General features: G+C 47.6%; 5 protein-coding genes across 10 annotated transcripts; 2 read left to right on the top strand and 3 right to left on the bottom strand.

The window, feature by feature from the left end:
- Nucleotides 1-104: 104 nt before the first annotated feature.
- Nucleotides 105-7,246, top strand: ccdc191 (coiled-coil domain containing 191). Its single transcript, XM_061265813.1, has 17 exons — nucleotides 105-293; nucleotides 711-749; nucleotides 935-1,070; nucleotides 1,139-1,267; nucleotides 1,388-1,566; nucleotides 1,648-1,826; nucleotides 1,908-2,061; nucleotides 2,123-2,313; nucleotides 2,423-2,633; nucleotides 3,393-3,724; nucleotides 3,974-4,050; nucleotides 4,138-4,220; nucleotides 4,277-4,366; nucleotides 4,725-4,868; nucleotides 5,650-5,802; nucleotides 6,292-6,446; nucleotides 7,066-7,246. Exons 1-17 carry the CDS (start codon nucleotides 204-206, stop codon nucleotides 7,205-7,207), a joined length of 2,484 nt encoding a protein of 827 aa, XP_061121797.1. The 5' UTR covers nucleotides 105-203; the 3' UTR covers nucleotides 7,208-7,246.
- zdhhc23b (zinc finger DHHC-type palmitoyltransferase 23b) lies at nucleotides 7,234-10,957 on the bottom strand. 2 transcript variants are annotated; one of them, XM_061265805.1, is made up of 7 exons: nucleotides 10,808-10,957; nucleotides 10,145-10,348; nucleotides 9,936-10,075; nucleotides 8,914-9,510; nucleotides 8,639-8,806; nucleotides 8,119-8,362; nucleotides 7,234-7,816 (listed from the first exon to the last, which is right to left on the bottom strand). In XM_061265805.1, exons 3-7 carry the CDS (start codon nucleotides 10,064-10,066, stop codon nucleotides 7,718-7,720), a joined length of 1,239 nt encoding a protein of 412 aa, XP_061121789.1. In that variant the 5' UTR covers nucleotides 10,067-10,075; nucleotides 10,145-10,348; nucleotides 10,808-10,957; the 3' UTR covers nucleotides 7,234-7,717. The 2 variants fall into 2 exon arrangements, with proteins under 2 accessions (XP_061121789.1, XP_061121788.1); XM_061265804.1 differs by having other exon boundaries at nucleotides 10,780-10,953.
- A 325-nt stretch (nucleotides 10,958-11,282) lies between these two features.
- gramd1c (GRAM domain containing 1c) lies at nucleotides 11,283-18,545 on the bottom strand. 3 transcript variants are annotated; one of them, XM_061265790.1, is made up of 18 exons: nucleotides 18,318-18,541; nucleotides 17,468-17,567; nucleotides 16,956-17,076; nucleotides 16,744-16,850; nucleotides 16,581-16,676; nucleotides 16,420-16,500; nucleotides 14,510-14,628; nucleotides 14,282-14,408; nucleotides 14,050-14,215; nucleotides 13,782-13,925; nucleotides 13,595-13,713; nucleotides 13,370-13,512; nucleotides 13,200-13,303; nucleotides 12,923-13,075; nucleotides 12,513-12,579; nucleotides 12,108-12,227; nucleotides 11,927-12,032; nucleotides 11,283-11,855 (listed from the first exon to the last, which is right to left on the bottom strand). In XM_061265790.1, exons 2-18 carry the CDS (start codon nucleotides 17,552-17,554, stop codon nucleotides 11,796-11,798), a joined length of 1,920 nt encoding a protein of 639 aa, XP_061121774.1. In that variant the 5' UTR covers nucleotides 17,555-17,567; nucleotides 18,318-18,541; the 3' UTR covers nucleotides 11,283-11,795. The 3 variants fall into 3 exon arrangements, with proteins under 3 accessions (XP_061121774.1, XP_061121775.1, XP_061121776.1); XM_061265791.1 differs by having other exon boundaries at nucleotides 14,065-14,215; nucleotides 18,318-18,536; XM_061265792.1 differs by lacking the exons at nucleotides 11,283-11,855; nucleotides 11,927-12,032 and adding an exon at nucleotides 12,305-12,362 and having other exon boundaries at nucleotides 12,118-12,227; nucleotides 18,318-18,545.
- A 136-nt stretch (nucleotides 18,546-18,681) lies between these two features.
- On the bottom strand, nucleotides 18,682-23,148 carry atp6v1ab (ATPase H+ transporting V1 subunit Ab). 2 transcript variants are annotated; one of them, XM_061265786.1, is made up of 15 exons: nucleotides 22,992-23,148; nucleotides 22,002-22,095; nucleotides 21,782-21,910; nucleotides 21,457-21,671; nucleotides 21,225-21,362; nucleotides 21,003-21,154; nucleotides 20,762-20,924; nucleotides 20,578-20,686; nucleotides 20,374-20,496; nucleotides 20,127-20,241; nucleotides 19,994-20,057; nucleotides 19,715-19,918; nucleotides 19,544-19,638; nucleotides 19,308-19,479; nucleotides 18,682-19,215 (listed from the first exon to the last, which is right to left on the bottom strand). In XM_061265786.1, the coding sequence occupies exons 1-15, from the start codon at nucleotides 23,091-23,093 to the stop codon at nucleotides 19,123-19,125; spliced, it is 1,968 nt and encodes a 655-aa protein (XP_061121770.1). In that variant the 5' UTR covers nucleotides 23,094-23,148; the 3' UTR covers nucleotides 18,682-19,122. The 2 variants fall into 2 exon arrangements, with proteins under 2 accessions (XP_061121770.1, XP_061121771.1); XM_061265787.1 differs by having other exon boundaries at nucleotides 22,002-22,099; nucleotides 22,992-23,133.
- Nucleotides 23,149-23,784: 636 nt separating this feature from the next.
- On the top strand, nucleotides 23,785-26,865 carry naa50 (N-alpha-acetyltransferase 50, NatE catalytic subunit). 2 transcript variants are annotated; one of them, XM_061265812.1, is made up of 5 exons: nucleotides 23,785-23,987; nucleotides 25,221-25,354; nucleotides 25,443-25,562; nucleotides 25,650-25,716; nucleotides 25,815-26,865. In XM_061265812.1, the coding sequence occupies exons 1-5, from the start codon at nucleotides 23,980-23,982 to the stop codon at nucleotides 25,990-25,992; spliced, it is 507 nt and encodes a 168-aa protein (XP_061121796.1). In that variant the 5' UTR covers nucleotides 23,785-23,979; the 3' UTR covers nucleotides 25,993-26,865. The 2 variants fall into 2 exon arrangements, with proteins under 2 accessions (XP_061121796.1, XP_061121795.1); XM_061265811.1 differs by having other exon boundaries at nucleotides 23,786-23,987; nucleotides 25,218-25,354.
- The last annotated feature ends 270 nt before the right edge of the window (nucleotides 26,866-27,135 follow it).

The following is a 27,135-nucleotide window of genomic DNA, read 5'->3' as shown; positions in this document are numbered from 1 at the left end:
ACACCCAAGTGCATTGTGGGAAACGGAGTCGAAACGTGAATTTCTATCGCAACAAAACATGTCAAAGCACTACATTGCCCAGAATGCTGTGTGAACGTATTTGACACTTCTTCTGTTTTGTGATTGTTTAATGCTATAACTCGACTTTTCGCGACAACACCGATGATACATCAAATACACTATAGAAATATATAAGGTATTCGATGGCCGCCGCCTTACCCGGCGCTGGGCCTCACTTTTTCAGATGCAGAAAGAGTGTTGGCAAAAATGGTGCAAAACCATCAGCATCCAAGGTATGTCCTCCATACTGATCAAATATATGAACACTATTTGTTATCATAAATCCTCAACATATTCTCCAGTCTAGAAAAGAAACCCGAAAGGATTATTAAATGGCGTTATTGTGACATGAATGACTTTTCCCGGCTAATCTGATGATTTAAGGCAACAGGCTAAACCTACTGTGGAATTAATCCGCTGACATTAGACCGAGGTGTTTGTAAACTGAAATTAGACCCAGAGTTGAAATTTGGCGACGTCCTGATGCAAATGGACTTCTAACCCATTTGGGGTCCCAAACCTACATTTGTAAAAGTTTACTGAGATACAATTGAGTTGATGAAAAGGTTTGCCGATATATGAGCGTCATCCCTTTGAGGAGAAGCGTTAATGATTTGCTTCCAAAAGCTTTGTTTGTGCTTCTATTCCAGACGCATGCAAACAAAGAGGACATCGATCACTGGAGGAAGGTGGGCAGCATTTTACACTGCAACTTGATTATGTGCTTGTTCTGTCTCAACAAGCAGCCCAGGCCGCCTGGGTTGATGGCTATTGTGCTCTCGTATATTTCACTTCCTTTTGGACTAAATGCATCAGCATGTCTTGCAGCTGGCCACGTTCCCAACTTTAATCTCTGACTTTTCACATTGGTCAGCAAGTGGAGAAAGCCTCTGCGTTTGCCTTGTCTGAGGTCTTCTTCCCGGGGAGAGCCCAGACGGGAAGCAAAAGCCTGGCTGTGGCCCTGCGGAGCTGGGAACAGCTGAGGGATCACGATGAGACCTATGCTGAAGGTAGGCTTCGCTCTTAGTTTTTTGCAAAGTGACAAAGGATGAGCTCATGATGCGTTGTGGTGTCACAGCTCAAGCTTTGTTGGGAGACTGGCTGGACAACACGTGGAAGCCCGAGCTGGAGTTACCTGGCCTGAGGTGTGAGAAGGGGAGCCCGGCCACGCCGCCGCCCCCTGCCTTCAACTATGACAACTTTGATGGTAAAACATTAACCGAGACGAGTCTCTGAGAAAGGGAACGTGTAAAGCTATTCACCCTGACTAAAAAGAAAGCAAAGGGCACTTTTGGCGCTGGACTTGAGATGATTGAATCCGATTCAGATCTGTACGAGCACCTGGCCGGGGAAGAGGAGCGCCGTGCTGTCGACAACTTCCTGCAAGGCCTGAAGAAGCAGGAAGTGTTGCACGGAGGGATGATGAAGAAGCTGGCGGCGGACGGCGGCGGACCCAACAGGGCCTTCACGGACCCTGTCGTCACCATGGAGCTGCGCCACCAGCAGGTAATTGCCAAACGAATCGTGGTTGGATAGCTGACCTGTTTTGTTTTTAGTCAAACGCTTGTATTTGGTGTGTGGAAAAAGGTGCGCGAGAACAGGGCCATAAGCGACGAGGAAGCCAAGGAGAGGCGAGAGCGGCAGCAGGAGGAGAGGAAGAGGCAGGAGGCCAGGAGGAGGCAGCAGGAGAAGGTGCAACAGGAGATAATCCGGATGCGTCGGCAGAGGGAGGAGAGGAAAGGCCTGGAAGAGCGCCTCAGACTGAGGTCTTGGCAGTCAAATCAACGAGGAGTAAAATTCCCCCAAAATGAGCGAGCACTAGCTCATACACGAGGTTGCTTTCACAGAGAAAAATTGGAAGGTCAACGTGCAGCCAAAGGCCTCCAGCCAGCTCCTTCATCTCCCGCGATGCAGCATCAGCCGCCAGAAGAAGAAGAAGAAGCCATGCGATTGCGGCAAGAGAAGAAAGTTGACCTTTTTCTTCACCTGCAGAACCTGAAGGTTGGCTACCTTTGCGGACGGAGCTCGCTGTAGCGTTACCGTTGCTAAGCATGCACGGCAGTGTCTACAGAGGCATTTCTCACCTTGGTACTCGGCGGTGATGGAGCAGCGGCTGCGTATGGGTAAAGCCAAGGCGCTCTGCGACTGGAGGAGGCAGCTGGCGGCTTGGCGAGCGTGGCGCGCCGTCATGTGGGCGGGAAGGAATCAGCGGGAGCTGTCCAAGACCGAGGAGGCGCTCCGCACTGAAAACAGGCACATGCAAAAAATGAGCACTGTTTAAATACAAAGAGCAAGTGTGGATGTACATATGAGATATCAAGATTTAGTTTGGATTGTCTCTTTTCATATCGCCTTCCTCCAGACAACAGCGAGTGGCCGAGGAAAGCGACCGCAGGCGTTTGCAACGGCGGCATCTGCACGAATGGCGGCTGCGGTGCCGGCAGGAGCGCGACCGACGCCAGCTGCTGGCCCAACAAGAGGAGACCCGGCGCAAGATGGCCGCCCTGATCAACGCAGCCAGGTCGGGCCAGTTCAAAGCCCCGGAAACGCTGACGAGTGACCCGCCTGAAAAGGTACGGATGATCGGAATTTACAGTGATGGGAATTTGGACTCTTGTCCATCCACCCTATTAGCAGCTGGTAACTACACAATTTTCCTCACGTCTGAAAGCGGCTTAGAAGGTGAACGGTGTATATTGAGGGCAGATGGAAATAGGGCTCGCTACGCCAAGTCAAAGGCGGAACAGAGCTCGGGGGACATAAGGAAGCGGCGAGCGGGAGCTGACGCCAGTACGTGGAGGAAAGGGAATTTCGCTTTCTTTGTGTGTCTTGACATATGAAGGGATTGACAATAAAGCGGACTTTGACTTTGAGAGGTCAGTGTGGAGGTTGCACTCGTAATCAGGTTGGCGCGGGTTATCTGTATGGATTGTGGGCTGGAGGGGCCAAGGAGCGTCCACAACGTAATGGAGGAGGCGATACTCGACGCGGTGTGGTGATAGTCTTAGTGGGCTGCGGGGCCTGTTCATTGAACACGGAAGGTTTTTGCAAGCCAAACATTTAAGACCAGGGATGATTCATGAAGAAACATAAGAATTCGTTCATTATAATCCTTTTTCTCCAGCATTTCAGTGTTTTTTTCCTCAGGTCAAATATGTATTGATTGTTCGCTAATAATCCCAGAAAAAATGGGAAAATTCCAAAATATGAAAAAATATGCCGTTAGATGGCAAATTCTACAATATATGCCATTTTAAACATATACCTAATATTAAACAGTTCAACTCTCTTGCATAGGTCAACAGAAAAAGAGTGTCAAACGGATTTTGCAGGGTGATCCCCGGAAAGCTGTCGGGACACGCCATCGTAAATCCCCCCCCGCGGGAACTCGAGTCCGCCGCAAGGAAGCCGGCGCGGAGGCCCGGCGCGGAGATGAGAACCCAGACCAGGCCGAACGTGAGGAGGACTTAACGGGCCCAAAGAGCTTGCAAGAAGGCCACTTTGGAAACCGCCACGCCGCCCAGAGGAAGATCATCATGGAGCAGAGGAGGCAGCTCAAAGAGCAACAGGAGGAGTTTGCCAAGATCAAGCGGGAGAAGGTCATGTGTACTTGGGAGCTGGAGGCACAGAAGACTGCTGCCTCCAGACACACGCCACAGCCAAGGTGGGAAACCTAAGGGCGACCCTTTCAAAAAAATCCAGGCTGCCACTTTGCCTTAGGAAGAATCAAATTGCATAATTGATGTGGCTTTGCTCAAAGGTGTGACGACTGGCTGCCCAAGCCCGAATATTCCAATTGCCAATTCAGTCGCACTCACACCGGGCCAAATTGCCACAGCTTAAGTTCGATTCCCGACCGGGCGGACCTTTCAGAACATCTCGTCCGCAATAAAACTGCCTGCCGCTGTTGCAGAGCGCCAACGGAAGCGGCGGAACCTGACGCATCCCTGCGGCGAAAGGCCAAGCCGCGGACGTGCCCCGTCATCTCAGGTATGTCCTCCGAGAACTGCATTTTTATTTGATTTCCTTTCATCCATTTTGTCTATAATCTTGATTCTCATAAATATGAATTCTCAGCTATGGAGGAGCGAGCCCGCGTCCGTGCCACGCGCAAGAAGCAAACGGAGGAAGTGAAGAGGGCAAAGGGGGAGGAAAAACAGGTGAGAATGAGCCGAGACTCCCCACCGGCAATTGCTTGTTATCTTGTTTCGTTTAGGCGGAAATGAAGGCTGCCGAGGAGCAGAGGCAGAGAGAGGAAGAGATGGAGAAAGCCCAGAAGCAGCGCGAGAGACAGCTGGCCAGGAGGGTGAGAAAAGCGGCTTCTTGGATTCGACAATCTTTCAAAAGATTTACATTTGATTGAACCAATGGCAATGGCACCATGACTCACTCAAAACAGTGTCCCAAATTACGAGGCAAGATGGCTTTAGGTAGGATTCTCAATAGGGTTGAGGTCGGGGGATGACACTTCAATTATTTAGCAGGGATGAGAATTATTTTTACCGCAGGTGGCCCGCCCGGTTCTTTGTTTTCTACCACGGAAGGAAGGAAACTTCCCTTATTTCACGTTGGCACCTTCAGGCACCCTTAAGGGGCCTACTATCGATCGCACTGCTCGTTATCCCGGCCCAAAACCCAACATCCCCCTGCGCCTTGCTGTGTAGAAAGAAGAGGAGAAAGTGAAACAAATGAAACTACAGCAGCAACTCCTGGACAGGGCTCGTCATCACCACGATAGAAATTTGCTCCGTCGCCGAGGCCTGGCGCCGTGGAAACGCTTGATTGAGCTCAAGCAGGCCGACCGAGAGGTAACTGACTCCCGACTTTACTTATTTGTTGAGTGGCAGTCCACTAACCCCTCGCTACTTGTTTTACACGGTCCTTCAGAGGATTTCTGACCTCCCAAGTTCCAATTATACAAAATGGCATTTGAATAAATAAAGAATGAATTCCTCGCCTCGTCGGACATCAATTTCACATGCAGCGCCCGTTATGTGTGCGCACGAGCATGTCTATTAGCTGTAAGTCATAAATGTGTTGTTCTTCAAAAGGTAGACTGCATGTTTGGAGAAGATAATCTTATCGTGCCCCCCAAAAAAAAAAAAACTTGTCTGTTTCCGCATAATGTTAATCAAATTTTGAACTTGGAATGACTTACAGGGGATTTTCATGATACCAAATAATGCCTCGGTGCGTCATTAATATTCATGCTGGCTATTCCCTCCAAAAGAATCAGAAAACTGTATTTTATACCGTGTATAATTCTCTTTGGAAAATATATCTTTTTTACAATCTATTCATAATCAACAACGATATGCATTTAATCATTCAAAATTTTAAAAATTATTGACTTAGTAATACTAAATGACTTTAGTATTTTGCTACTTCTTCCTCTTTATGAAGAAATGATCCGAATTAATCTTGGCAAATTAGCATCATCCATCAATGGCACAAGGGTGCTCTCCAGCGGTACGCAAAAGCATCACTGAATTCTACTAGTCAAACTGGATCACGTTAGAGTGACTCAGAAGTTAGTAGCGTCACATGGCATGATTTCATAGTACCCTTCTATTGTGTGTGTGCCGCCAGAGGGCCGAGAGTCATCACTCGGACTTCATCCTGAGGCGATGCCTTCTCCGATGGCGCCGGTCGGCAAGAGAGATTCAGTCTGAGAAGGAAGCCCTCGCCGAGCGACTGCACCAAAGACTTCTACTCCGGAGGAGCTTAAGCTACTGGAAAAGAGTGCGTACACACACACACACACACACACACATACACACACTCAATCAGGATTGCTACAGGCCATCCTCCGGCAGTGACTAATCCCCACGCTGCCTGCACACCGTATTATGTTCCCAATGCAGAAAACTAAGCTCTGCTTGGACTTCCGGCTTTAATACAGGTTCAGCTTTTATCACTTAAACACTAGAAAGCAGTAGCCGATGAGAAATGGTAATAAAATGAAGGCAGGCGCTTGCTTACACATTGTAAACAGTCTGGTGAGCCCAGATTCATCCCACTGCCATTTTGAGGGTAGCTCGTTGAAGTCGCTGTTTCGAATTAAAACACACTTTTGGGCCTGATTTGGTGACACTGCCCGAGTTGCTCCTTCTGGGGCCACTGATTTATGCTATAATTAGGGGATAAAGAAGATATGAATGTGAGCTTTGGCATGGCAACATGTGTGGGAGACAATGGAAGTGATCTCATGCAATTTTCCTACCACGGCAGCTTGAAGACCTCCGGCGACTTCAGGAGGCGCAGGCGGATGTCTTCTGTCGCACCCACACGCTGAGGAGGTTCTTGCGAGCTCTGCTGGACCACGTGATCCAGGAGAAGAATCTGGCGCTGGAATATCGGCAGATGGCCGAGGGGCACGACAACAGGTCTGGAACGGGCGCGCTTTCACCTGCGACATTTGTAGTTAGTCGGAAAAGCAATACGTGTCACTCGCTCGCTGGATGATGATGATGATAAATGAGAGTTTGCAATGAAAAGGCATCTCTTCACTGCTGATTGCAGCTTCTGCACAGTCAATTAGGTTGCGTGCGTAATGTTTTGCTGCTGGCAGTCTGCCATCACAACAATGTATTGTGATTCAATTCATTTGCATAATGCAAACTATCAGTCATAAACCAGGGGATTCTTGATTTGATAACTTGCTCAACGTTTAAGTTTGCTCACTAACAATGACAAATGTCAAACTTTTACGGTTGGACTCTCAAAAGTGCTGGGTCCAAATTGGGCGAAATGATGTTGGGTTATTTCTAGCCAATATATTTGACTCAAGACTTTGGATCCAGAGAGCAAAATGGTCACGCTGTAACTTGAATGGGGTCAATTGGAATACGGGCAAACCCTGTTTCCCTGATTCCCAGGTGAGGCCCCTGAAAAGCCAGACGCTCAATTCCTACCAGCTGTCCTCTGAAATCTCATTTCGGTATCGTCAAAGGACCAGAAGCAGTCTGTTTCTCAAACGCCTTTCTTTTGTATGTTTGACTTCAGAGTGGCGCTCTGGCGATGCTTCCAGGCCTGGAGGCTCCTTCCCTGTGTGCAGCGGAAAGAAAGAGAGCGAGAAGAGCGGCGCGAGAGGCTTTGTAGGAAAGTGACTGAGGTGCTGCCGAGTTTTTGGTCACATCCTTTGTGAAAAGACAAAAAAGCCAACAAACTCACTGACGTCCCAGCAGCACCAAGTCAATCATTTATTGAGAAATAAATAAGTTGGTCCAAGTGATGTAGAAGAGTCACGTCAGCCAGTGAGAAACATGATTTTTTTTTTTCGATTTGGTCAAAAGAGACATTCTTCCCAATATTGTTCTCATTTTTTTAAGAATATAACATTAGAAAATAAGGCAAGAGCTTTGCAGCAAGAGCTTCGCGTGTTACCTCTTCCACAACTGTACTGAATCACTAAAACCTGGTTATTGATTTTCAAGTTCTTCATGATGCAAGCCTGAGGTGTACTTTTCTTTTTTCTCTTTACTGAGGAACTGCCTGCCACCCAAGAAAGAGGCCAACTCATCAAATTCCCTTGTAACGTCCCATTTGCTTAAGTAGGCCATAATAATGAGGAAGCGCAAAGAGAACTCGGAACCTTTTGTATCTGTCCGCCGCCGAAAAATCCTGGGTCGGGCTACTTGTGCCAGCGGTAGGTAGCTCAGACGTCATGTGGGTGTGATGATACCCCGAAAGCGGGATGGCTGTCGAAATGACTGACTTTCACGCGTGACTCGTCGCCTTCGCTCCCTGCATGGCACTAGACGGGACACAAAATGACAACGCTCAGCATCGAAAGGTAAAAGTCAAGGAGACAGCTGACGGATGAACGCAACGGGGAAGGTGACGGTGAGTGGATGCATCGAAAATGTCACATTAGAGACGGAGAAAATGAGATGTAAAGAATTCAAAAGTAGTTTTTTTTCTCTCCCCCCTTTCATCTCAATGACCTTAATCTGCACGTCAAGGATATCGAGTGGTACTCGAGGAGTCCAGCCAAGTGAAAAAAGGCACAATGTTGCCCTCCAGTGGACACATATGGAATAGCAACACTGCTCTTACACTGGTCCGTTCCTCCGACATGGTCCAAAACTCAGCCCAGTTGGCGCACAGGCCCCGCGAGTGGACGCCGGTGTCTACGGCCAGCCCGCACAGGGCCCGGCGGGCAGAGCGCTCCCTGACGGCAGCACGCGCCTCACGCTCCGTCACGTTGTAGCTGATGTTGAGCAGCTGAGTCAGCAACAAGTGAAAGACGCCGCAAGTCACCAAAGTGCAGTACCAGGCACACGTGAAGCAAAGGGAGGCACTAGTGAGAAATATCAATGGGGATATGTTATTTATCACTTCATCAGACTCCATCTTCAAGATTCAAGAGTTTTCATTGGCCATGTTTGAGCGTGCCAAACAAGGAATTGGACTTGGGTGAATCACAGACAAACAACAATCAGGACGTGATGGATGTGAAAAGTAAACATCCCCTGATTTTAAACTCAATCTTGTGGTTGACAGTGGAATTACACCCAAATGACCCAAATCATTTGCTTGAAATATCCAATGAGAACAAAGTGACTTTTCCTTTGACCTGTAATCCTCGTAGACTCCCGGGCAGTAGAACAAAGCGCTGAGGATGATTTGCTCCGGACACACGCTCTGCAGCGTAAGGCCGATCCCGTACGAGGACGTCGACAGGAAGAGGACGAGCGTCACCAGGAAGCTGCGGTGGTTCTCCCGGCCGACGCAGCTGTCGATCCTGAACAGAACATTTAGCAAGAAACGTGCCACGCCGGCATGAATAGGACAACTAACCACATGGAATTCATCAGTAGAAAAGGTCAGGAAAGAGCTAGGATAGCATACCAGACACAGTGGTGGTCATGACGCAGCACGCAGAGTCCGCATATCCGACAATGTCCCGCCCTGGGGGGTCGCACCAGCCGACACACCGAGCACCGGTTCTTCCGGCTAGGCTCCGCCTCTTGCGACTCTCCCACCTGGTCTGTGAGAACAGGATTCGACTCTTTTGGCTTTACCACGCCCGGGCCTCTCTTGGTGATGGCGAGGCCCAGCAAAGTGAGCAGGACCCCGACGGTTACCGTGCCGACATGAATGGCACCGAGGCCCCCTCGCGGCACCACTTTGGTGATGAATAAATAGTGCATGTAGGCCAAGGAAAAAATCACCAGGCTAAGGAAAAACAGAGTCCGGGCCTTCTTGCGGTGGGTGAAGTAGTAGTACCACAGCAGCAAGCCCGGCAGCGTGATCAGAACCGCCAGGCCGACCAGGAAGTGGAACGCCGAGAGATGCAGCAGGGTTGGAAGCAGAACCAGAGGAGGGATGACGGACAGGTCCACTCTGCGGGCGCCGCCCCGGAACCAGGGGACACGGACTCGATCGCTGATCTCAGTGAGCACCCGGGACATTGCCTCTGGACTTTGAGTCTCTCGCTTAAAAAAGCTGAAAAACAGCAGTTCCTTGAGATGGAGATTGCCACAGCTATCAAAACATTTATTCCAGACTCCATGAAATAATCCCCTAATTGTCTGAGGTCAGGTTTTCCCGTGTCTTACAAACAAAAATGGTTGCCAAGTCGACAATTTCGCTGGTTATGGGGGAGCTAATAATGTGTCGTAAAAACGCCCCCGTTCGAAGTGTTACATAATGACTTTTCCGAGGATCACGAATCATGATTGCCCCTCCACATATTGAAGGTCTTGAGATCATAATTTCAGCTAACGTCACGATTATCAGACAGAATAATGTGTTTACAGTACACGGTCAGGGTGACTATGACCTTCAAGTGTTGGACTATTTCTCGATGAACTAAACTGAAACCAAATTGTTATCTCACAAGAGAGAATAAGAGAGATTGGCCGCCATACCGGTCGCAGGCTTGGTCCAGATCCTCGCAGTCGCAGCAGCAGGCTCCCACGTGGCTTGGCCGGCCGTGTGTGTTGATGTATTCGCAGCAGCACAACTGCTCCTTTTCGTCCTCGTCCCGCCTTCTCTTCATGGCTGATGGCTGCGCTGACAGCGAAGGAGAGTTGGGTTCAGTGATTTGAGAGCCTTTTGCGATGAAAGCACATGGCACCTGTCTATTCGCTATCGGTGATCTTCAATGATGTCTTCTCTCTGACAACTGTCTCCCAGTTCATTTGGCGCTCGCTCCTTCACTGGTGCTCTCAATTTGATCTGCATCAGCTCTCATCATCTGAATTTGTGCTCCTCATTGTTGTTTGTGGTGCAGGAATACGACGGGATGTTCTTTGCTGCCATTTTGGACGACTGTGGAGACCTAAAGCGATGGAGACAAAACAGGTCAGCAACCCAGTCTATCCATAAATGTGTTGTGGTCAACTACAATACAAGTGGGTGGAATTGGACTATGACCCAGACAGGGTCGCAAAAGGAGTCCTTTCATGGTCACGTGGTATTGTGTCCCTTGCGGTTTCGGTTGCTACTACGGTGGAGTTCCGTAGCAACCACCATTTGAAGTCACTATTTTCCTGCCAGGTGCATTAGGCTTGGGGAAAACAACTTCAATCATACCAAATGTACGAAACATCATATTTTCCTCAACTAAGAACAGCTTGTCGTAACTTCCTGCACTTCCACGACAGCCACTGACTCAAAACATAATGAGGCAATTTCCGGTTCTGTTACGTCAATAGTCACCATTCAATTGAAGGTTTGATATTTTCCAGAAAAAGTGAAAGACAAACATACCACAAAAGTGAGCTGCGACCTTTCTTACTTTGTCGTCTCGCGCAGTCATTTCCGGTGTGCTGAACGTGTCGGCGGAAGTCATCGGGCCGTCGCTCAAATTTTAATCAATGTACAATTTGAAATCTTTAATTTGATATGGCTTAATAAATATTTCCTTCAGAGTCCAGGACTCGGAGTCTTGCTACGATTTTATTTTAATTAGTAACTTGGCTGTCCCCTACTGATGACGTCACACATAGGCAGAGTTTCTCACGTGTGAAAAATGATTTCTTAAAATTAAAACTTTTCGTTTGACTTTTTTTCCTCGTGGATGTTCCCCCTGGGAAAATGACCAAATTAAAGTTGTAAAATCATAAAAATAATGTGACTTCCCACGAGACAAAAAAGGTGTATAATTAGCATGTTTTTCCTGAAGTAATAAACATTTAAATAATTTATTTTAAAATAATTATTTTCCGTACCTTTCCCTTGTCTTGAAAAGAAAATAAATAAATCACTGCAGCTTTATTTGGATTTGAAGACTCAGAGTTTATTGATGGGGGGGGGGGGTCTATAAATTCACCCAAGTGGCCAAAATAGAACAGTGACGGCAACAATGTAAACATGAAACTTAACATTTATGCACAACAGTGGTCAGGAAACATGCATTTACAACAAGAAGTGTATATAAACACATTCAACGAAACATCCGGGTAAATGCGAGTGCGTGTGTGTGTGTGGGGGGGGGGGGGGTTCATAGACGGGGAAATCTAAAAATAAGACTTGACTGATCCTATTTATTTCAAGAAATTTCTAAAAACACATGCTGGGCTCAAAGCCCTTAGGCGAATAAGATTAAAAATGTGCAAACTTGTATACAACAACATCATTTAAAAAAAAAAAAAAAGGATTCACTTTCTGGATAAAACAAAAAAATAAAGTATTCACATTTGTTTTTTTGTGTGTGACTCACACTAAAGGCACAGTTCAAGAGGTCAGTCAAGAGCAATAAAAACAGGGTGAGGTTGACCATCGCGTCACGCTGTTTGATTGGAAGATGCAAAGTTCTGCTGCAGCAGCAACAGAGTCCGTCGGAGCTGCGAAGAAAGGTCTGGAGTAGTTACATTTAATCATGGAACTATAAATATATGTTATGAAGTATAGCCACCTGCTCTAGAAGGTTAATAGAGTCCTGCAGCACGGTTCTGAGCAGCTGCGCCTCCTCTCTGCTCCTGAAGGGTGGACCCTGCCTGGAAGCGTACTCGGGCGCCACGCTGTTCACGACGACACAGCGCGGCGTCGTAACATGCACGAGGTGGAGTCAGTTGCGGAGGACCGGCGAAACAAACCTGGCCTCGGTCTTCTCCATCAGCCGATGCTTTGTGGTCAGGTACATGCGGTGGGCCACGTCCTCCATGGCCCACAACTTGATGAATAAGCCCACGTTTAGTACGGTCAGGATCAGAAGACTGAAACGGAACGAGAGCTTGTCATTCATGCCGGGCTCCGACACTTGACAACCTTTTTTCAATGTAGACATGTTTACCAAAGTCGTACTCCCAAATGAAAATACTTCATTTTTCTATTAAGACTCACTAGAAGAGCTGTGAGAACTAACTCAATTTTCAGTTGTGCTGGATCTCATTTGACGGCACTGTTGTGCTCGGTGTGTGCGTGCAACATGTCCTGACTTGCAGCAGTAATTGAAAGAAGAGGAAACAACACAGGAAGAATTGCAATCGCTGTCGTCTTACATCACACTCAAGGCAGCCACGATGGCCGTGATGTTCCATCTGCGCGGGGCGCTCATCTCACCCGGGGCTGAACGACAAGAACAAAAAGTGAAAGAGAATTACCGAGCGTGTCGGACATAACGCTGGCGGCGGTCCTTTGCACAAAATCGCTCGTGTTGTTGATTGAACACATCCACGCCGCATATTTTCCACTCATCAATTATGTGTTTTGAACAGTTCTCATGTGAGAGTGCAGTCTGCTGATTTTCTTGCGTCTTTCCAGACTGATAAAAATATTGTATTTCCTTAAACGAAGGGCATTTCCCTAATCCAGTAAGGTAAGCAAAGCTGCATTGTTTAAACGACTAAACAGATTAGCTAAAGAAGCGCTCCGCTGATATTTGATACCGATGACATCACAAAGATGTTACCGTCTCCGTGCTCGTCGTGTGATTGGCCGAAAAGATTTTTGGGCTTCATGTGCTCCAGCATGGTCCGGCTGAACGTCCGCCGTCTCCGCCGCCCCCCACCGGCCTCCGCCGCTCCCTGGTTGATCTCGGCCTCCTCCTCCAGAAGCTCCGCCTCTGAAGAGCCACGCAGAAGTTGATAAACACGTGTTAGGAGACGCAAAAATGTCTACTATTGACCGATTGGCTTTTTTTTTTTTTTTTAACACTAAAATGAAAGAATGAACTAAGTTTTCCTCACCCAGCTGTTTGAAATAATCTTCAATGCCGCTCCAGGAGTTCTTGGTGATGAAGGACTTGACCAGGCCCCACGGCTGCTTCTTGTACTTGACGTACGTGTATACCCTAGCGGCAGAAATTTCAAATGTCTTACGGCGACTCGCTGCGACGCGCCTTCCTAAAAAGTCTTACTTGAGTCGACACTTGTGCTTGGTGTGGCGTTTAATGAAGTAGCGATTCTGCGTGTAGAAGTAGTCGTGGTAGGGCACGTCGTGCGTGTACACTTCAGAGTCCACCTGGTAATACTGACCGTCTCGAGATTCTTTGTAGAGCGTCTGACGAGCAAACGGAATCGTTAGTTATCCAAAAAAAAAGGAAAAAAGGAAGCCATTTGTGCAACTAAGCCACAGAACACACCTGGTTCTCGGTTGCCGTGGAGAACTTGCCAATCAGAGGGTTACTGATGGTGATGGTGTAGTTCAGGGTCCTCTTCATGTCCCCGCCGGGATCTTTTTGCCACGCCTCAAAACTCGGATCTGGGCACAGCAGCCATTTTGCCAGGCAGTGGGTAACACAGCATGGGGGTCGCTCGGGGACCACTCACCGGTTATCTTGCGCACGTTCATGAAGCGGTGGATAAATTTGGACTCTGTGAAGAGCAGGTCGAACATTCGGCTGGCGCTCATGTGGAAGACCTTGTTGAGGTTCAGGCGACCCTGCTCCTTCAGCAGCCCAATTCGCTCCTCGGCTGGGGAAGGACAGGAGTTTATGTCACCATAAATAGAATAAAAATATAAAAATACCCTGGCACAGCTGTCTGTCTGTAATTAAAAAAAAAAAAACACGAGCCACAGTCAAAGCAAGCTGCTCACGTGCATCTTCTTTACCTTCTTCCACGCTCTCCGATCCGCTCTCCTGAGACACGCCGCCTGGTTCTTCCGAAGAAGGCGGCAAAGACCTAGCGACAGATTCATGTTCCAAGCGCTCCATGAGCGCAACGGGACTGCGGCGCGGAGGCAGGGAGACACGGCGCTCCTCCTGCTCGACAAGGCCGCAAAACGTTAGCGCGGGGGGAAAAAATGGTGCGGCGTGTCGCTCAACTACCTCGAAAGGAGACTTCTGTGAACTTGCAGAAGAGACGTCATCATATTCAAAAGACGGCAGGTCTGCTCGCATACGCCCGGAGGACGTCCTCTCAAACTTTGCAAGGTAGCCGTCGTCTGCCTCGTGCCTTGCAGACGGACGCAAAGTCATGAGCAATCCCAATGAACTAGAGGTAAGCTTCCAATAAAGATGTGAGACGACGGAAAGAAAATATTTGCGTGCACTCACCTACTGTGCATGCTTACGTCTGCAGAAAAGTGTGTGCTCTCCATCTCTTCATGGCTCAGGCCCAGCTCATTTCCATAGTGCTGCCTGACCAGCCCCCAGCCCTCTTCTTTGGTCAGCGACTAATAGCGGACAAAATTGATTATTATTATTATTATTATGGAAAGCGGCAGGAAGTAGACGATAACTGGTAAATAGATCACAGCGTGTAAAATTCTTAATATTCATTTTGGATGACAGTCATTATGCTAAAGTAGATAATATTCCCATGTTTGCCTTTTTTGGATACAAAAAGGAAGAATTCCGATACTATAAAAGGCATTTGAAGGCATCGCTCACACTTGCTTCTTGGCATTTTACCTATACTTTTTGGAATATGTATAACAATTATGCTATTTTGCTCTTCGTTTCAAATAATTTCTTAGGCATGCGAGTGTTACTGCTGCTCGTTGAACATCTCCGCAGCTTTGGGAGCAAAACACTAGCGTCAACTTTCAAAAATCTCTCAGTCGAAGCTGTACTTTCAACGCATCATGACACATTCGCGTGAACACTGGTCTGCCCGCATTCAAGCCATAAAAGTTGTTGGTTCGGAGAATAAAGCGCTTTTTAAAAAGGCTTACTTGCTGGAGGTCATTTTCACCACGGCCGGCTTGCTCAACGGGCGGTCAAAGTGTGAGGTGACGTTAAAAAAAAAAAAAGGCAAAAACACTTGCTCTTCCTTCCGGAAGTGAAGACGCACCGCCTACTTCACTTGCTTCCCACCCCAAAAAACAAAAACAAAAAAAACATCACTAAAAAAATGACTTATCTTCCGCGACAAAAAAAACAAAAAATACTAAATATATATTTGCATCGTATCTCAAGATCCCCGACTCCACCCTGACGCGTTTTATTTGCACGTCGAATGCTAACTACATCCCCACTTTTTATGGAAACACCTAAGGCCAATGAACTTTTCATGACGGGGTTTTTGTGCCTTCAAATCCCCATTGACGCACACCTATGTGGGCAAACATGCTAATCCAGCATAGGATGGACGGTCACTTCATTAGGTACACCTGCAGGCTCAAATATAGCTGACCTAGTCAGACTGTGCATGTAGTAAATTAACCAGCTCAGTGACCTAGTGGTAGAGTGTCCGTCCTGAGACTGGAAGGTTGTGGGTTCAAACCCTGGCCGGGTCATACCAAAGACTATAAAAATGGGACCCATTGCCTCCCTGCTTGGCACTCAGCATTACAGGTTGGAATTGGGTTAGGGTTAGATCACCAAATGACTCCCGAGCGCGGTGCCGCTGCTGCTCACTGCTCCCCTCTCCCCCAGGGGATGGATCCAAATCACACGGGGATGGCTTCAATGCAATTTCACCACACCCAGATGTGCGTGTGACGATCGTTGTGACTTTAACCTAACATGGTTATTCAAAAAACAATAAAGAATGATATGGCTTTAAATGAAGATGCCTTCTTTGGGCTACATCACCAAGTGAGGACCCCCTTTTGACCCATTCTTGGTTTAATGTTTCACATTACTTACTGCTGTGCACGACAACAGCCAATAACCTCAAAGCCAGCGCCACTCCAGCTGGATCCATCTCATTCGGACTTTGGGCCGAGAAGATAAGTGCTGCTGGTTATATCGGTCAGGGTAAAGTCACATGGCGCTCGCTCTCTGGATTTCACTTGGAGAAATGAAAAGTTTGCAACGCCACCTAAGGTGACAACTAGGAATATAAATAAGCACCAAGTGTCAGTATGGCTTGATAGAATCCCTGCTGGCATTACGTTGGAGATGGACGAATACTCCAGACTGAATTTAGTCGCTGCCCGTTGGCTAGCATTGCTGTTGTTTCCCGCCAGTAGAAATTTGACGTGAATAAAAACGACGACAATAGCTGTAGTGGCCTTTACCTTGTACAGCAGCGCATTCTGCCACAGACGGAACACCCCGGTGAAACTCTTCTCTCTCGAGGCGAAGGAAGTGAAGAAGAGCTGCGTGTGAGAAGGAAGGGAAAGGCAAATGACAGATGGTGCACCTGATAATTGTGCGGTCTCTCTCTCTACCGTCACACCTTTTTGCTACTGCTGCGGATCTCGATGGCGTTAGGGATTAGGCGTGCTGTTTTTTCCCTGCTCATGTGGCTGATGTCTTTGAGGGCCAGGCTAATCTGCACACAATCCAGGGAGACTCAAATATGACATTCTGCATGCCCTACCTGCCTGGCGTCCAATTACCTTAGTGCGTCCGAAGACACTGCTGCAGAAACATAGACAATTTTGGCTGAGGTAGAGGCGCCCCTGCAGGAGGAGGCCCACGTCTCGGTGGAGAGCACATGGGTAGTCTGAGAAAAAAGACACACGCAAACAATGACAAAGACATGAAACCGCTACATCCCACCACCATCAGATTTTCTGGGATGTGTGCGAAATGCCTCCGTGCCGCTCACCCAGCAGGAGTATTTCTGAGCTCGCAACGTCTTTGAATAACCTCCGGAACTCATCTCGTCTCTGTTTGTAGGTAGGCACTTGAGGTACAGACGGAGTGCAGTTTGGCTGGTTGTCTGAGCTCTGAAAGACAAAACGGAGTCATCGTTTGCAACCTTTACACATTTTAAGGTGTTTTATCAAAACGGCCCGAGGATCATGTCATCTTCTCGAGGGCACCCATTATTTCCTCACCCCACAATTGCCAGGACAGTATGGCTTTTGTTGCCATGGCAACAAAATACCAAGGCTTTGGTTTACAAAACTATGTTTAGCTTAATGCTAAGAAACAATACAAAAGATCATTGACATGCTAAATGTTAATATTATATTTTTAAGAGTTTTTTTTTTTTTGCCACTCTTGATCACACTACAGTGACCCCAAATAAATACTGCAATTTTCATACCATATCATTTCCCCTTTAATTCCTAACATTTACAAAGTTTGAACCTAGTGAAAAATATGTATTATTACCTCATCGTCCTCCTCCTCCTCTATCAGTGACGCAGTCTCGTCCGTGATATCATCTCCCGCACCAGACCAGTTGGATAGCTGGTCCATGTGCTCTGGCGTGCTGTACAAGAGAGTAAACAACAAAAACTTTGTAGAAGCGTTTTCCTATTCGTTGTAGAAGCTTTGTGTTTTGACACCAAGCAGAACTTGGAGTGGAGGACTTGGACACCTCTCTCTCTCATGAGTTCTAAAGTGAATGTCAAACATTGTACAGGGCCCTGAGGGAGCTCATTAGAACTGCAGCCCAACTGGTTTGGCTGCATGGAAAAACACACTCACAATAAACCATGACACTATTAACCATTTTGTATTTGGAGCAAGTATAGGAGTGCCATATCCAGTAGATTGCGCTCTGGTAGGGTGATATTAAGTAGTCCTAGAATTTGATATTATTTTTGCAAAATATTCGTCCCGTCAATTCTACCTAGCAACAAGTGATGAGGATATTTGAGATTATGGCCGCTTCTTAAGCAATTGTTTTATATATAAGTGGACCAAAAAGGTTTTCCATACAAATATTTACTTCACTGTAAGATATTACAATTTAATCACATTGGAGGTTGAACAAACAATTCGCTTAAAAAGACTAGCGATATTCTTCTAAATTAGTTTTTAGTACATTTTGTTCATTGGTAATTAGGTTTGACCGAAACCGTTTGGGTTGTTGTTTTTTTCTTCAGTGTAGAATGAAACGTCTTTATCGGTCTTGGTGTTGAAAGACGAGTGAGTTATCACTTCACGTGGATCTTAACTCCCCACAAATCGTTGCGATTAAAAGCGCCGTGACGACTCGTCAAAACTTCACACCTACCTGTCTCGGTATGGACCCAGGATGGCGTGACAAGACGAAGACCCAATAGTCTTATAGGTTCTGGCGATTCATTCAAAAAGGTTTTGTTTGGTCTGCAGGTGGAGTTCACACCTTTAAGTGAGACGGCTCCCTTATGGAGGAATCCATTTTGAACAAATGGGGGTGTTCAAACCTGTGGGGCGTGGGCTATACCAAACCTCTGAATGCATGCGACCAGGTCTGTATTGCCATTGTAAACCCTGGTAAAACCTCCTCATGTTCCTAACGCACGCAATACAATCTAAAGACTTCCTTAAAGGTCACTTTTGAAAACGATGCGAGACATGCAGACAAACCGGTCGGTCAAACAGCAACAGACACAGGATTTTCCTTTTGTTTTCAAGCCGGCGCGGCGTTTAATCGCTCGGGAGCCGTCCGACTCGTACTCACATCCGCGCGGCAAAGGTACACCACACAAACACGGGCAAAAACAAAACGACACAGTTACGTCAAAAATGTTGCAATAAATAGACTGCTCTCGCTTACGTATTCTGTTCATAATTCTTCTGTACAAAGATGAGAAGTGTGTGAAATGGAAGAGCAACACACACATATGATGATGATGATGATGTAAACAAAATGGCCACACAATAATTCAAAATCATGCAGAGGATCTAGAGTGCGCCGACTCGAGGCATCAAACAATCACAAATACAGTACATCTTTTCTCTTTGACCTCCATATGAAGTTGCACACACACACACACGCACACAACAGGGAAGCACAAAAAGTGGAATGTGATGGAGACCAGAAAAGAAGGAAAAGTCTATTCTTCAAGAGTGCGGAAGGCGTTCTGCATGTCTTCCAGGAGCTGCGCGTACTCGCCCTTTATCTTGGCCTCACCGTCCTTCACTGGATCCTGTATTGACCAAAGGGAAAGCTTGTGATGATGATCAAGTGAAAAAATATATAGACCAGGCAAAAGTAAAACGCGTGGAAAAAAGGAGCAACCTTGAATTTCATGGAGCTGATCCTGTAGAGGATTTCTCCCAGATGCTCGCGGATCATGGCCCAGGTGATTTTGTTGTCACTCTGCGCCGTGGTTTCCACCGCGTGGCGCGCCATGTCGTAGAAGGCGATCATGTTGGACAGGATGCCCACCGTCTTGTAGAAGGGACAGAATCTGTAGAATGGCCACGCGTCAGTTACCCACGGGTTGAAAAACCGAAACAAAAAGACAATGGGACCTGTCGTAGGGCGTGTAGCCGTTCTGCTGCAGGAAGTCATCTTTGATCAACTTGGCCACTTCCAGGGTGATCTTGTCTGTTTCCGCCAGCGACGCCTGCCGGACAAGTCATCGGGTGAACGAGCGCTCGTCTTTGAGCTCCCGTTTCCAAACGGCGAGGTCGGCGATTCACCTTCCCGACAAGCTGGACGATCTCGGCCAGGTCCTCCTCCTCCTGCAAGATCTCCTTGGCCTTTGTGCGGAGCGGCACAAACTCGGCAAAGTGCTTGTCGTAGTACTCGTCCAGGGCGCGGGTGTACTTGCTGTAGCTGATGAGCCAGTTGACTGAGGGGAAGTGTTTCCTCTGGGCCAGCTTCTTGTCCAGACCCCAGAACACCTGACACCAGAAGATACCGCGTCAGAAAAGGGGGCGTCGCCGAGTCGACGGCATCGAATGCGGATGACTCGCTACCTGAACAATACCGAGTGTGGCTGATGTAACGGGATCGGAAAAGTCACCACCAGGGGGCGAGACACTAGAAACAAACCACATTTTCCTCAGGGATGGATTCTAGACAATTCCTTTTCTTTCTTTCTTTACTCACGCTCCGACGATGCTGACGCTGCCTTCCCTCTCGGGGTTGCCCAGACACTTGACTCTTCCAGCGCGCTCATAGAAGGAGGCCAGGCGGGCACCCAGGTAGGCCGGGTAGCCACTGTCTGCAGGAAGCAAGGCAACATTTATGGGCTCCCCCTAGAGACCATTTCATAAAATCTGCACATTTTATTCCTGCCAGACAAACATTTGCATTTGGCCCAATCTTAACACCAGTTTTGAATTCTCTCTCTTACCAGCAGGCATCTCAGCCAGACGTCCTGAAATTTCCCTGAGAGCTTCGGCCCAGCGAGAGGTGGAGTCGGCCATCATGCTGACGTGGTAGCCCATGTCTCGGAAGTACTCGGAAAGCGTGATTCCTGCCCAGGAACCGAGCGGCTTCAGCCCACGAGAAAAGCCACTTGACGACAACTGGCGGCACGGCACGGCACGGCACGTACCCGTGTAGATGGAGGCTTCTCGGGCAGCGACGGGCATGTTGGAGGTGTTGGCCACCAGCGCCGTTCTCTTCATGATGCTTTCAGTCTTACCGTCCACTTCCATGGTCAGCTGTGGAGGGAACACAAGGTGTCAAGTTTGCCATGGACAATGGATGGAAAGAGAGATGAATTGGATGGTCCTCACTTCGGGGAAGTCTCGCAGCACTTCGGACATCTCGTTGCCGCGCTCGCCGCAGCCGACGTAGACGATGACGTCGCTGTTGGAATACTTGGACAGCGACTGGGAGATGACCGTCTTCCCGCAGCCGAAAGCGCCGGGAATGGCTGTGGTTCCTCCCTGCACGCACCTGCCGGTCAAGCCAGAGATTCAGACGTTGGCGGCGGCGGCCGAGTCGCTCGGGTGAAAACATTGGAAAAGGGCTGACGGGAAAAGGGCGTCCAGGACTCTCTGTCCGGTGAGCAGCGGGTGATTGGCGGGCAGCTTCTCTGTGACGGGCCGGACTTGTCTGACGGGCCACACCTGCACCATGGTGAACTTCTCCTTCACACCTTCAAACTCCAGCTCCATCACCACGTCCTGAGGGGCGGGGTTTGGAAGGAAGCGTGTCACTGAGGTTCCCTTTTATCGGGTCAGCGGTGGCACTCACGGAGAGGTCGTAGTTTCCCGGCGGCGCCACGTAGGTTACGGTGCCTCTGTTTTTGGGCGGCAGCATGATTTTGTGCTTGATCAGGGAATTCTCGTAGACCATCCCGTAGATGTCTCCGCCTGTGATGTGACTGCCAACCTGACAGAGAGAAGGAGGAATACAATCAACTCTTGCACACGCGCTTGTCTCAGCTCGAGAAAATCGAGCAATCGGGTTTTTTACGCCCGCATACCCGCAGACTCTTGACGGGAGAGAATTCCCACTTGACGTCTCTGTTGAGGGCTCCGATGTTGACGCCTCGAGGGATGTAGATGCTCTGCGTGAGGTCGTAGATATCCTTCAGGGGTCGCTGGATGCCGTCGAAAATGGAGCCCATGATTCCCGGGCCTAGCTCCACGGAGAGCGGCTTGCCGGTACGCAGCACCGGGTCGCCGACGCACACGCCGGCTGTGATACTAGTTCAGGAAAATAGCGAGAAATTTGTCCCTGTTGTCAAATAGAGGTATAGCAGGTGGGCAAAAAGTGTATACTTGACATTTGGCCTCCAACAAGGATACAGGTCTCTTCATAGACCTGGATGGTGGCCATGTCTCCTTCCAGCCGGATGATCTCTCCCACCAGCTCGCTGTGGCCAACGCGCACCAGCTCGTACATGGCTGCCCCCGCCATGGCGGTCGCAGTCACCACTAGAGTGAAGGGAAAAACACACACATAAATAACAATCCAGACTTTGGGAAGAAAGTCAATCACGCAAACAATACACAAAGTGGCATTAACCTGGTCCGGAGACTCCGTGCACGTATCCAAACTGACTCTCTCTGTCCTCATCTCGAATCTTGGGCAGCTTGGATGTGTCCATCTTCACTGGTTTCTGACTAGGAGGAAGAAATGATGATACACATGATCAAACAGCGCCACCGGTAAGTCATTGAAGGAACTGCAACCATCGCCCCCCCACCCCCTCTCCAAAAATCAGCTTGAAGACTTGAAAATGAAACAGGGCAGAGATACTGATTCATCTCCCGCTTCAGTCATTTGATGCACCCATTGCCGTGCAAATATTGACAAGGCATTTTTTCTGTGGGTGCGTATGTGAGATCCCACCATTTGAATCCTTCATGCATTCCACATCAGGACAGCCAGCAAAAACATACTGCTTGATGATCATGTGACCGTGGCACATGACACTCTGGCCAGATAAGGAAGTGGAAAATGAGCATGAACACTGTGACTGTGAATGGGGAACTTACCCATTTTTAATTTGGTTGATATTTAATAATAGCTCACCATCACTGTATTTTGCTTATAAAGTGCACAGCTGGTAGTGTGTCTTCCTGATGTCATTTAATCTACAGTGTGTGTGCGTGTATACTTATTGTGTGTTCAGAATGTTGCAGGTAAGCGGCACCGTCCTGACACCCTGGTGTGAATTCAAACAAGTCAACCCGTTCAACTCAGCTAATTCGTAGGATTTGGAACCAATGTTGTGATGACACAACGACATATTTGGCGCCTCTGCTTCGTTTTGCGCAACCGTGTCCCCCAATGGAATAACCTTGTATTGCCTATACGTTGTTTTTATGACATTCGTAGGGTTATCTGGTAACACTGACGGTCTCGGCCTGAGAGAAAAAAGGGGGTCCCCGGCATTATGGTGCAATGGGTGACTAGTCTTAAAACAACAAGCAATTCTAAACTATTTAGTGTACGCGTCAGTGTCTAAACTACATCAGTACATCAGTGGTCGAAAGAATAAAGCAGGCTCACCGTGTAGTTGCGAAACGGCGGTTTAGCTGTCTTGCTTCGATAGAAAACGATGCGCGATGTGGTGCGTGATGGCAGCAGCAGACTGAGGTCAGCTGACTTCATTCACTGGACGGAAGCTGCCACTGCGGGTGCCGCCATTTTGGATCCTCCCCCGGAACTGCACGAAGATAGTAGCAACGTTGGAAACACCACTATGAACAATTTCCTTAGTTTTTTTTATTTTATTTAATAATAATAATAATAATAATATTAATAATACATGCTAACAAATTCTACGCTACGAATACTATGCTTTACGAAGATGTAATTTGAACAAAAGACCAAATAAATGTTTGAAAGTAGTTTAGCCCATATCGAGCATACATTTATGCGAGGAGGTGGCTCTTACAACTGTGACTGCGATCTATGCGAGACGATTGAGCCAAAATGGAGTCGCCGCGGAAATTAGTGACGACAGCGCTCATTTTAACCCTCAGTTGAATTAAAACACGCACTTTTACTTCATAAATGGTTGATGGTGTTTTGTCTCTACATTTATAACCTCATTAAAAGAGCCATTTAACATTTGCAAGATAGAATAGGGAATAGAATTGCGTTGTTGACCCCTTTACTTTCTGTTTTGTTACTTCTAACAATGTTTTGTTTTCTATATCTGTGTTTTATTTCCTTATTTTTTTTTTACATTTGAAATAACAGTTAACACAAAAAGCTAGATAGCCAACAGAAACCGAAAGTCGAGTGTACATCCTGACAGACCAAAATCAGGCCCTACACACCACTTGCCCCACAGTGCGCATGCGTTCTGCAGGGTTGACAGTCTGCTCACTATCGTGGAAAGCGGTGCGGCGGCTAAGCTAACCATCGCAACGAGCTACATGTGGAGAGTCAAACGGGAAGGCATCCCCGACCCCAACTCTGTCAAATCTCCCCGTGCCCGCCCGCTACGACGCTAAAAGTCGAGACTCGGTGACAATTATATCAGTTTACGATGAAAGGGTGAGTGTCCGCTTTCAAGCCGCGAACGAAGTTGTTCAACGACTGCATTTTGTCACCGGGGGAGGAGACGGTGAGGCTAGCCAAGCTAGGTAGCTTAGCTTAGCCCAGCGGCTAAGCTATTTTTATACTCGGTACCCGAGCCAGAGGTTAAAAAAAATGAAAAGAAGCCCGCGACAGCGCCGTTGATGGCCGAACGCCATCGCTGTTCGCCCGCCGATTTCAAAGCGTTGCGAGTAGGACGCGTGCCGTTGATGCTACCCGCGAGACTTAACTAACGTGAGCGGTTTCTTCCCTACTCTACTCAGACAGCGGCTAAAGTGGATGTTAGTCTGTTGAATTCAGTCAGCCAAAATGTGGAATCCGAACTCTTTTGGTGTGTAATCAAACGTATTCATCAGTCAACCGCTAAATGTGGAGTTTGTCATGTAGTCACGAAATGTCAGCAATGACAAGTGTGCCTTTTGGGTCAAGAGATTCACTTTGCAGATTGGTGGTTCGAACAATTGCCTTACAGCTTTGAGGTTGCGGGTTCGAATCATGGCTGTGTAGATTTGGCATACTCAAAGTCTGCTTTATTGTCAATCCCTTCATATGTCACAAAGAAACCGAAATTCCCTTTCCTCTATCCTACGGTGATGAGACGTACTGTTTTGACATCCATGTTAAATTCATTGAAAACTATCAAAATGTCCACAAGCACCAATGTCTGTCCACACTTGATCTTCCCACGTCCTCAAAATATGCTTTTCAGTTGACCTGAAAAGTCCAAATTGGCCATAAAGGTGAATGTGATGACTCGTCAATCTATATGTCCCTGTGACTGACTGGAGAGCAGTCAACTGGCATTATCTCCAGCTCACCATAATGAGGCCAAGCCCTATAGAAAATGGACGGATGCCCGTTCTTCCTCACCTTTCTCCTGCATTGTCAGTGGGACTATGTGAAAGAGAATGGTGCACGTTCACTCAGGCTGTTGTGTGCAGTCACACTAGAGCTATTGTTTGTTAACACATTTCCAAATTATTTTTAGCAACCAAGTTGCACGGTATTTTTCTAACCACAGGAAGAGTTCATAGCGTAATGTCAGAGTCTTCTTCTGTGGTTGCTTGTATTTGCCATGTGCTGGTGTCATCCCCACTGGGAAAAAACACAAAGGAAAAAGCGCAACACACACACACTGAGCGACTTTGGCCGTGTTTCAAGCCTTTGACCGTTTTGCTCTTGTTCCAGTAGCCGGATCGAGCTGGGCGATGTGACGCCCCACAACATCAAGCAGCTGAAGCGCCTCAATCAGGTCATCTTCCCCGTCAGCTACAACGACAAGTTCTACAAGGACGTGCTCGAGGTGGGCGAGCTCGCCAAGCTCGGTAAGTGACTGCATGCAGAATACAGAAACTGTACTTTAAAGCTCATTGAGAGGATGAGGAATAAAAGCGGGGTCCCCCCGTCTGGCAGCATACTTCAACGACATCGCAGTGGGGGCTGTGTGCTGCCGAGTGGACCACTCTCAGAACCAAAAGCGATTGTACATCATGACCCTCGGTTGTCTCGCACCCTACCGGAGACTTGGCATTGGTGAGCCACACAAAATGGATGGATTGTTTTTTCCCTTTTCAAACAATGTAAAAGTCCTGACTTCAAATATTTTTTGGCCACTTGTAGGTACAAAGATGCTGAACCACGTGCTCAACATCTGCGAGAAGGATGGCACTTTTGACAACATTTACCTGTGAGGGCTCTATGTTCTCCCTCTCAATGGCCATCGGAGTCATGCGTTCTAAAAGAGGTAGGTATTAAAAAATGGAATTGTTTTGTCCGTTCCGACAGTCACGTGCAGATCAGCAACGAGTCAGCCATCGACTTCTACCAGAAGTTTGGCTTTGAGATCATCGAGACCAAGAAGAACTACTACAAGAGGATAGAGCCGGCGGACGCGCACGTCCTGCAGAAAAGCCTTCGCAGCCCGAGCGCGCCGCCCAGCAGAGAGCTTCAGAAGACGGAGTAGGGTGGCAACGGAAGGACGAGCGGGGCGTCACCCGCAATTCGGAAAAACCAGCACACCTGACCTGCGCATAAATAAACTGTGACACACGCCCCGACCCCACAAGGACTCTTTCAAAGACAACATTGGGGGGGAAAAAACGAAAAAAAATCAAACCACAATTAGCCGGCAAATGAATCCCTCTCTCCCCACATGTAACTCATACAGAGTGTCCAAAAAGCGCTCCTCCGATTGACAACCCGAGTGTGGTATTTGCAATGCATACTTTGTGTTCGACTTGGGTTTTATGCGGTTCTAAAATGTAAATTCGGGGGGGGGGGGCTGTTTTCTATAGTGTGTGGTTTTGAAACAGTTTGAACAAACCACAACCTATGGCAGGTGGAATGTCTTCTCCACAGGCCATGAGGAACAGTAAACAAGGTGGTGGTGGTGGTGCGTTCAGAATTGATTAACAACCAATTGGGATGTTGTTTTGTTTGCTTTTATTTTCATTTGACATTGCAGAGGTTAAGTGTTTCAGAGGTTCTCCTGGGTGTGGGAAATAGTATTGAATGTCAATGCGTTCTTCCCCAAAGGGGAAACGCCAGGTCTTTTGGGATGGAGGAGACACGGCAGAGCTGGTCGTCCCCCCCCCCCCCAACAACTTCCTGCCAAGTATTGGTCGCCGAAATGTTCCGCTTGTGGTTTTCTTGAAGTGTGCAGAGCGCGTTGTACCCAGAAGAAGGTCTGACTCCGAACGCATGCAAGGAGACTTGTGTCCTCTCTCTACTGTAGTATAAGCATGGTTTCTTTCTTTGAAGAATTTTATCTTTTTCTGGAGCTCTATATTGTATGACTTTTTAACGTCTAAATAAACGAATTACTATTTGCAGTAAACATGCAGTCTGTTATCAAACTATAAGTCAAATGACTCATTTCCGGTTCTATGGTTATCATGACACGTTTACGCCGTCACGAGATTCGCTTGAGAAGGACTACAAAATTATTTATTATATTGAAAAAACACGATTAATTTCGTATGAGAACCATTTGCGAACATTTAAAAATAGTTCAATTTTGGGAGCAAATAAGACCAAACCAGCGAACGAGTCGGACGCACTTGTACACTTAGCCGTTTTGATTGGCTGCATCGCCCATACTCTAAGA

This window comes from Syngnathus typhle, linkage group LG19 (assembly GCF_033458585.1).
Source record: "Syngnathus typhle isolate RoL2023-S1 ecotype Sweden linkage group LG19, RoL_Styp_1.0, whole genome shotgun sequence".
NCBI lineage: Eukaryota > Metazoa > Chordata > Actinopteri > Syngnathiformes > Syngnathidae > Syngnathus > Syngnathus typhle.
Note: the sequence above shows the minus strand (reverse complement) of the source record. Positions and strands in the feature narration are given on the sequence as shown.

What these genes read in the sequence shown, in the direction of transcription:
- atp6v1ab (XM_061265786.1), bottom strand. Translation starts at nt 23,093, where the DNA reads ATGAAGTCAGCTGACCTCAGTCTGCTGCTGCCATCACGCACCACATCG. An exon ending in CTCCCGTCAAGAGTCTGCGG is followed by an intron (nt 21,363 to 21,456) that starts GTATGCGGGCGT and finishes TCTCTCTGTCAG; the next exon opens with GTTGGCAGTCACATCACAGG. An exon ending in AGCGTCAGCATCGTCGGAGC is followed by an intron (nt 20,058 to 20,126) that starts GTGAGTAAAGAA and finishes GTTTGTTTCTAG; the next exon opens with TGTCTCGCCCCCTGGTGGTG.
- gramd1c (XM_061265790.1), bottom strand. Translation starts at nt 17,554, where the DNA reads ATGGACCAGCTATCCAACTGGTCTGGTGCGGGAGATGATATCACGGAC. An exon ending in GTGTCTTCGGACGCACTAAG is followed by an intron (nt 16,677 to 16,743) that starts GTAATTGGACGC and finishes GATTGTGTGCAG; the next exon opens with ATTAGCCTGGCCCTCAAAGA. An exon ending in CACAGAAGTCTCCTTTCGAG is followed by an intron (nt 14,216 to 14,281) that starts GTAGTTGAGCGA and finishes CTTGTCGAGCAG; the next exon opens with GAGGAGCGCCGTGTCTCCCT.
- zdhhc23b (XM_061265805.1), bottom strand. Translation starts at nt 10,066, where the DNA reads ATGAAGAGAAGGCGGGACGAGGACGAAAAGGAGCAGTTGTGCTGCTGC. An exon ending in CTGGACCAAGCCTGCGACCG is followed by an intron (nt 9,511 to 9,935) that starts GTATGGCGGCCA and finishes GCTGTTTTTCAG; the next exon opens with CTTTTTTAAGCGAGAGACTC. An exon ending in TGTCGGAGGAACGGACCAGT is followed by an intron (nt 7,817 to 8,118) that starts GTAAGAGCAGTG and finishes TGTCCCGTCTAG; the next exon opens with TGCCATGCAGGGAGCGAAGG.
- naa50 (XM_061265811.1), top strand. An exon ending in CTACCGGAGACTTGGCATTG is followed by an intron (nt 25,563 to 25,649) that starts GTGAGCCACACA and finishes GGCCACTTGTAG; the next exon opens with GTACAAAGATGCTGAACCAC. An exon ending in ACTTTTGACAACATTTACCT is followed by an intron (nt 25,717 to 25,814) that starts GTGAGGGCTCTA and finishes CCGTTCCGACAG; the next exon opens with TCACGTGCAGATCAGCAACG.
- ccdc191 (XM_061265813.1), top strand. Translation starts at nt 204, where the DNA reads ATGGCCGCCGCCTTACCCGGCGCTGGGCCTCACTTTTTCAGATGCAGA. An exon ending in CGAGTGACCCGCCTGAAAAG is followed by an intron (nt 2,634 to 3,392) that starts GTACGGATGATC and finishes CGGATTTTGCAG; the next exon opens with GGTGATCCCCGGAAAGCTGT. An exon ending in TCAAGCAGGCCGACCGAGAG is followed by an intron (nt 4,869 to 5,649) that starts GTAACTGACTCC and finishes GTGTGCCGCCAG; the next exon opens with AGGGCCGAGAGTCATCACTC.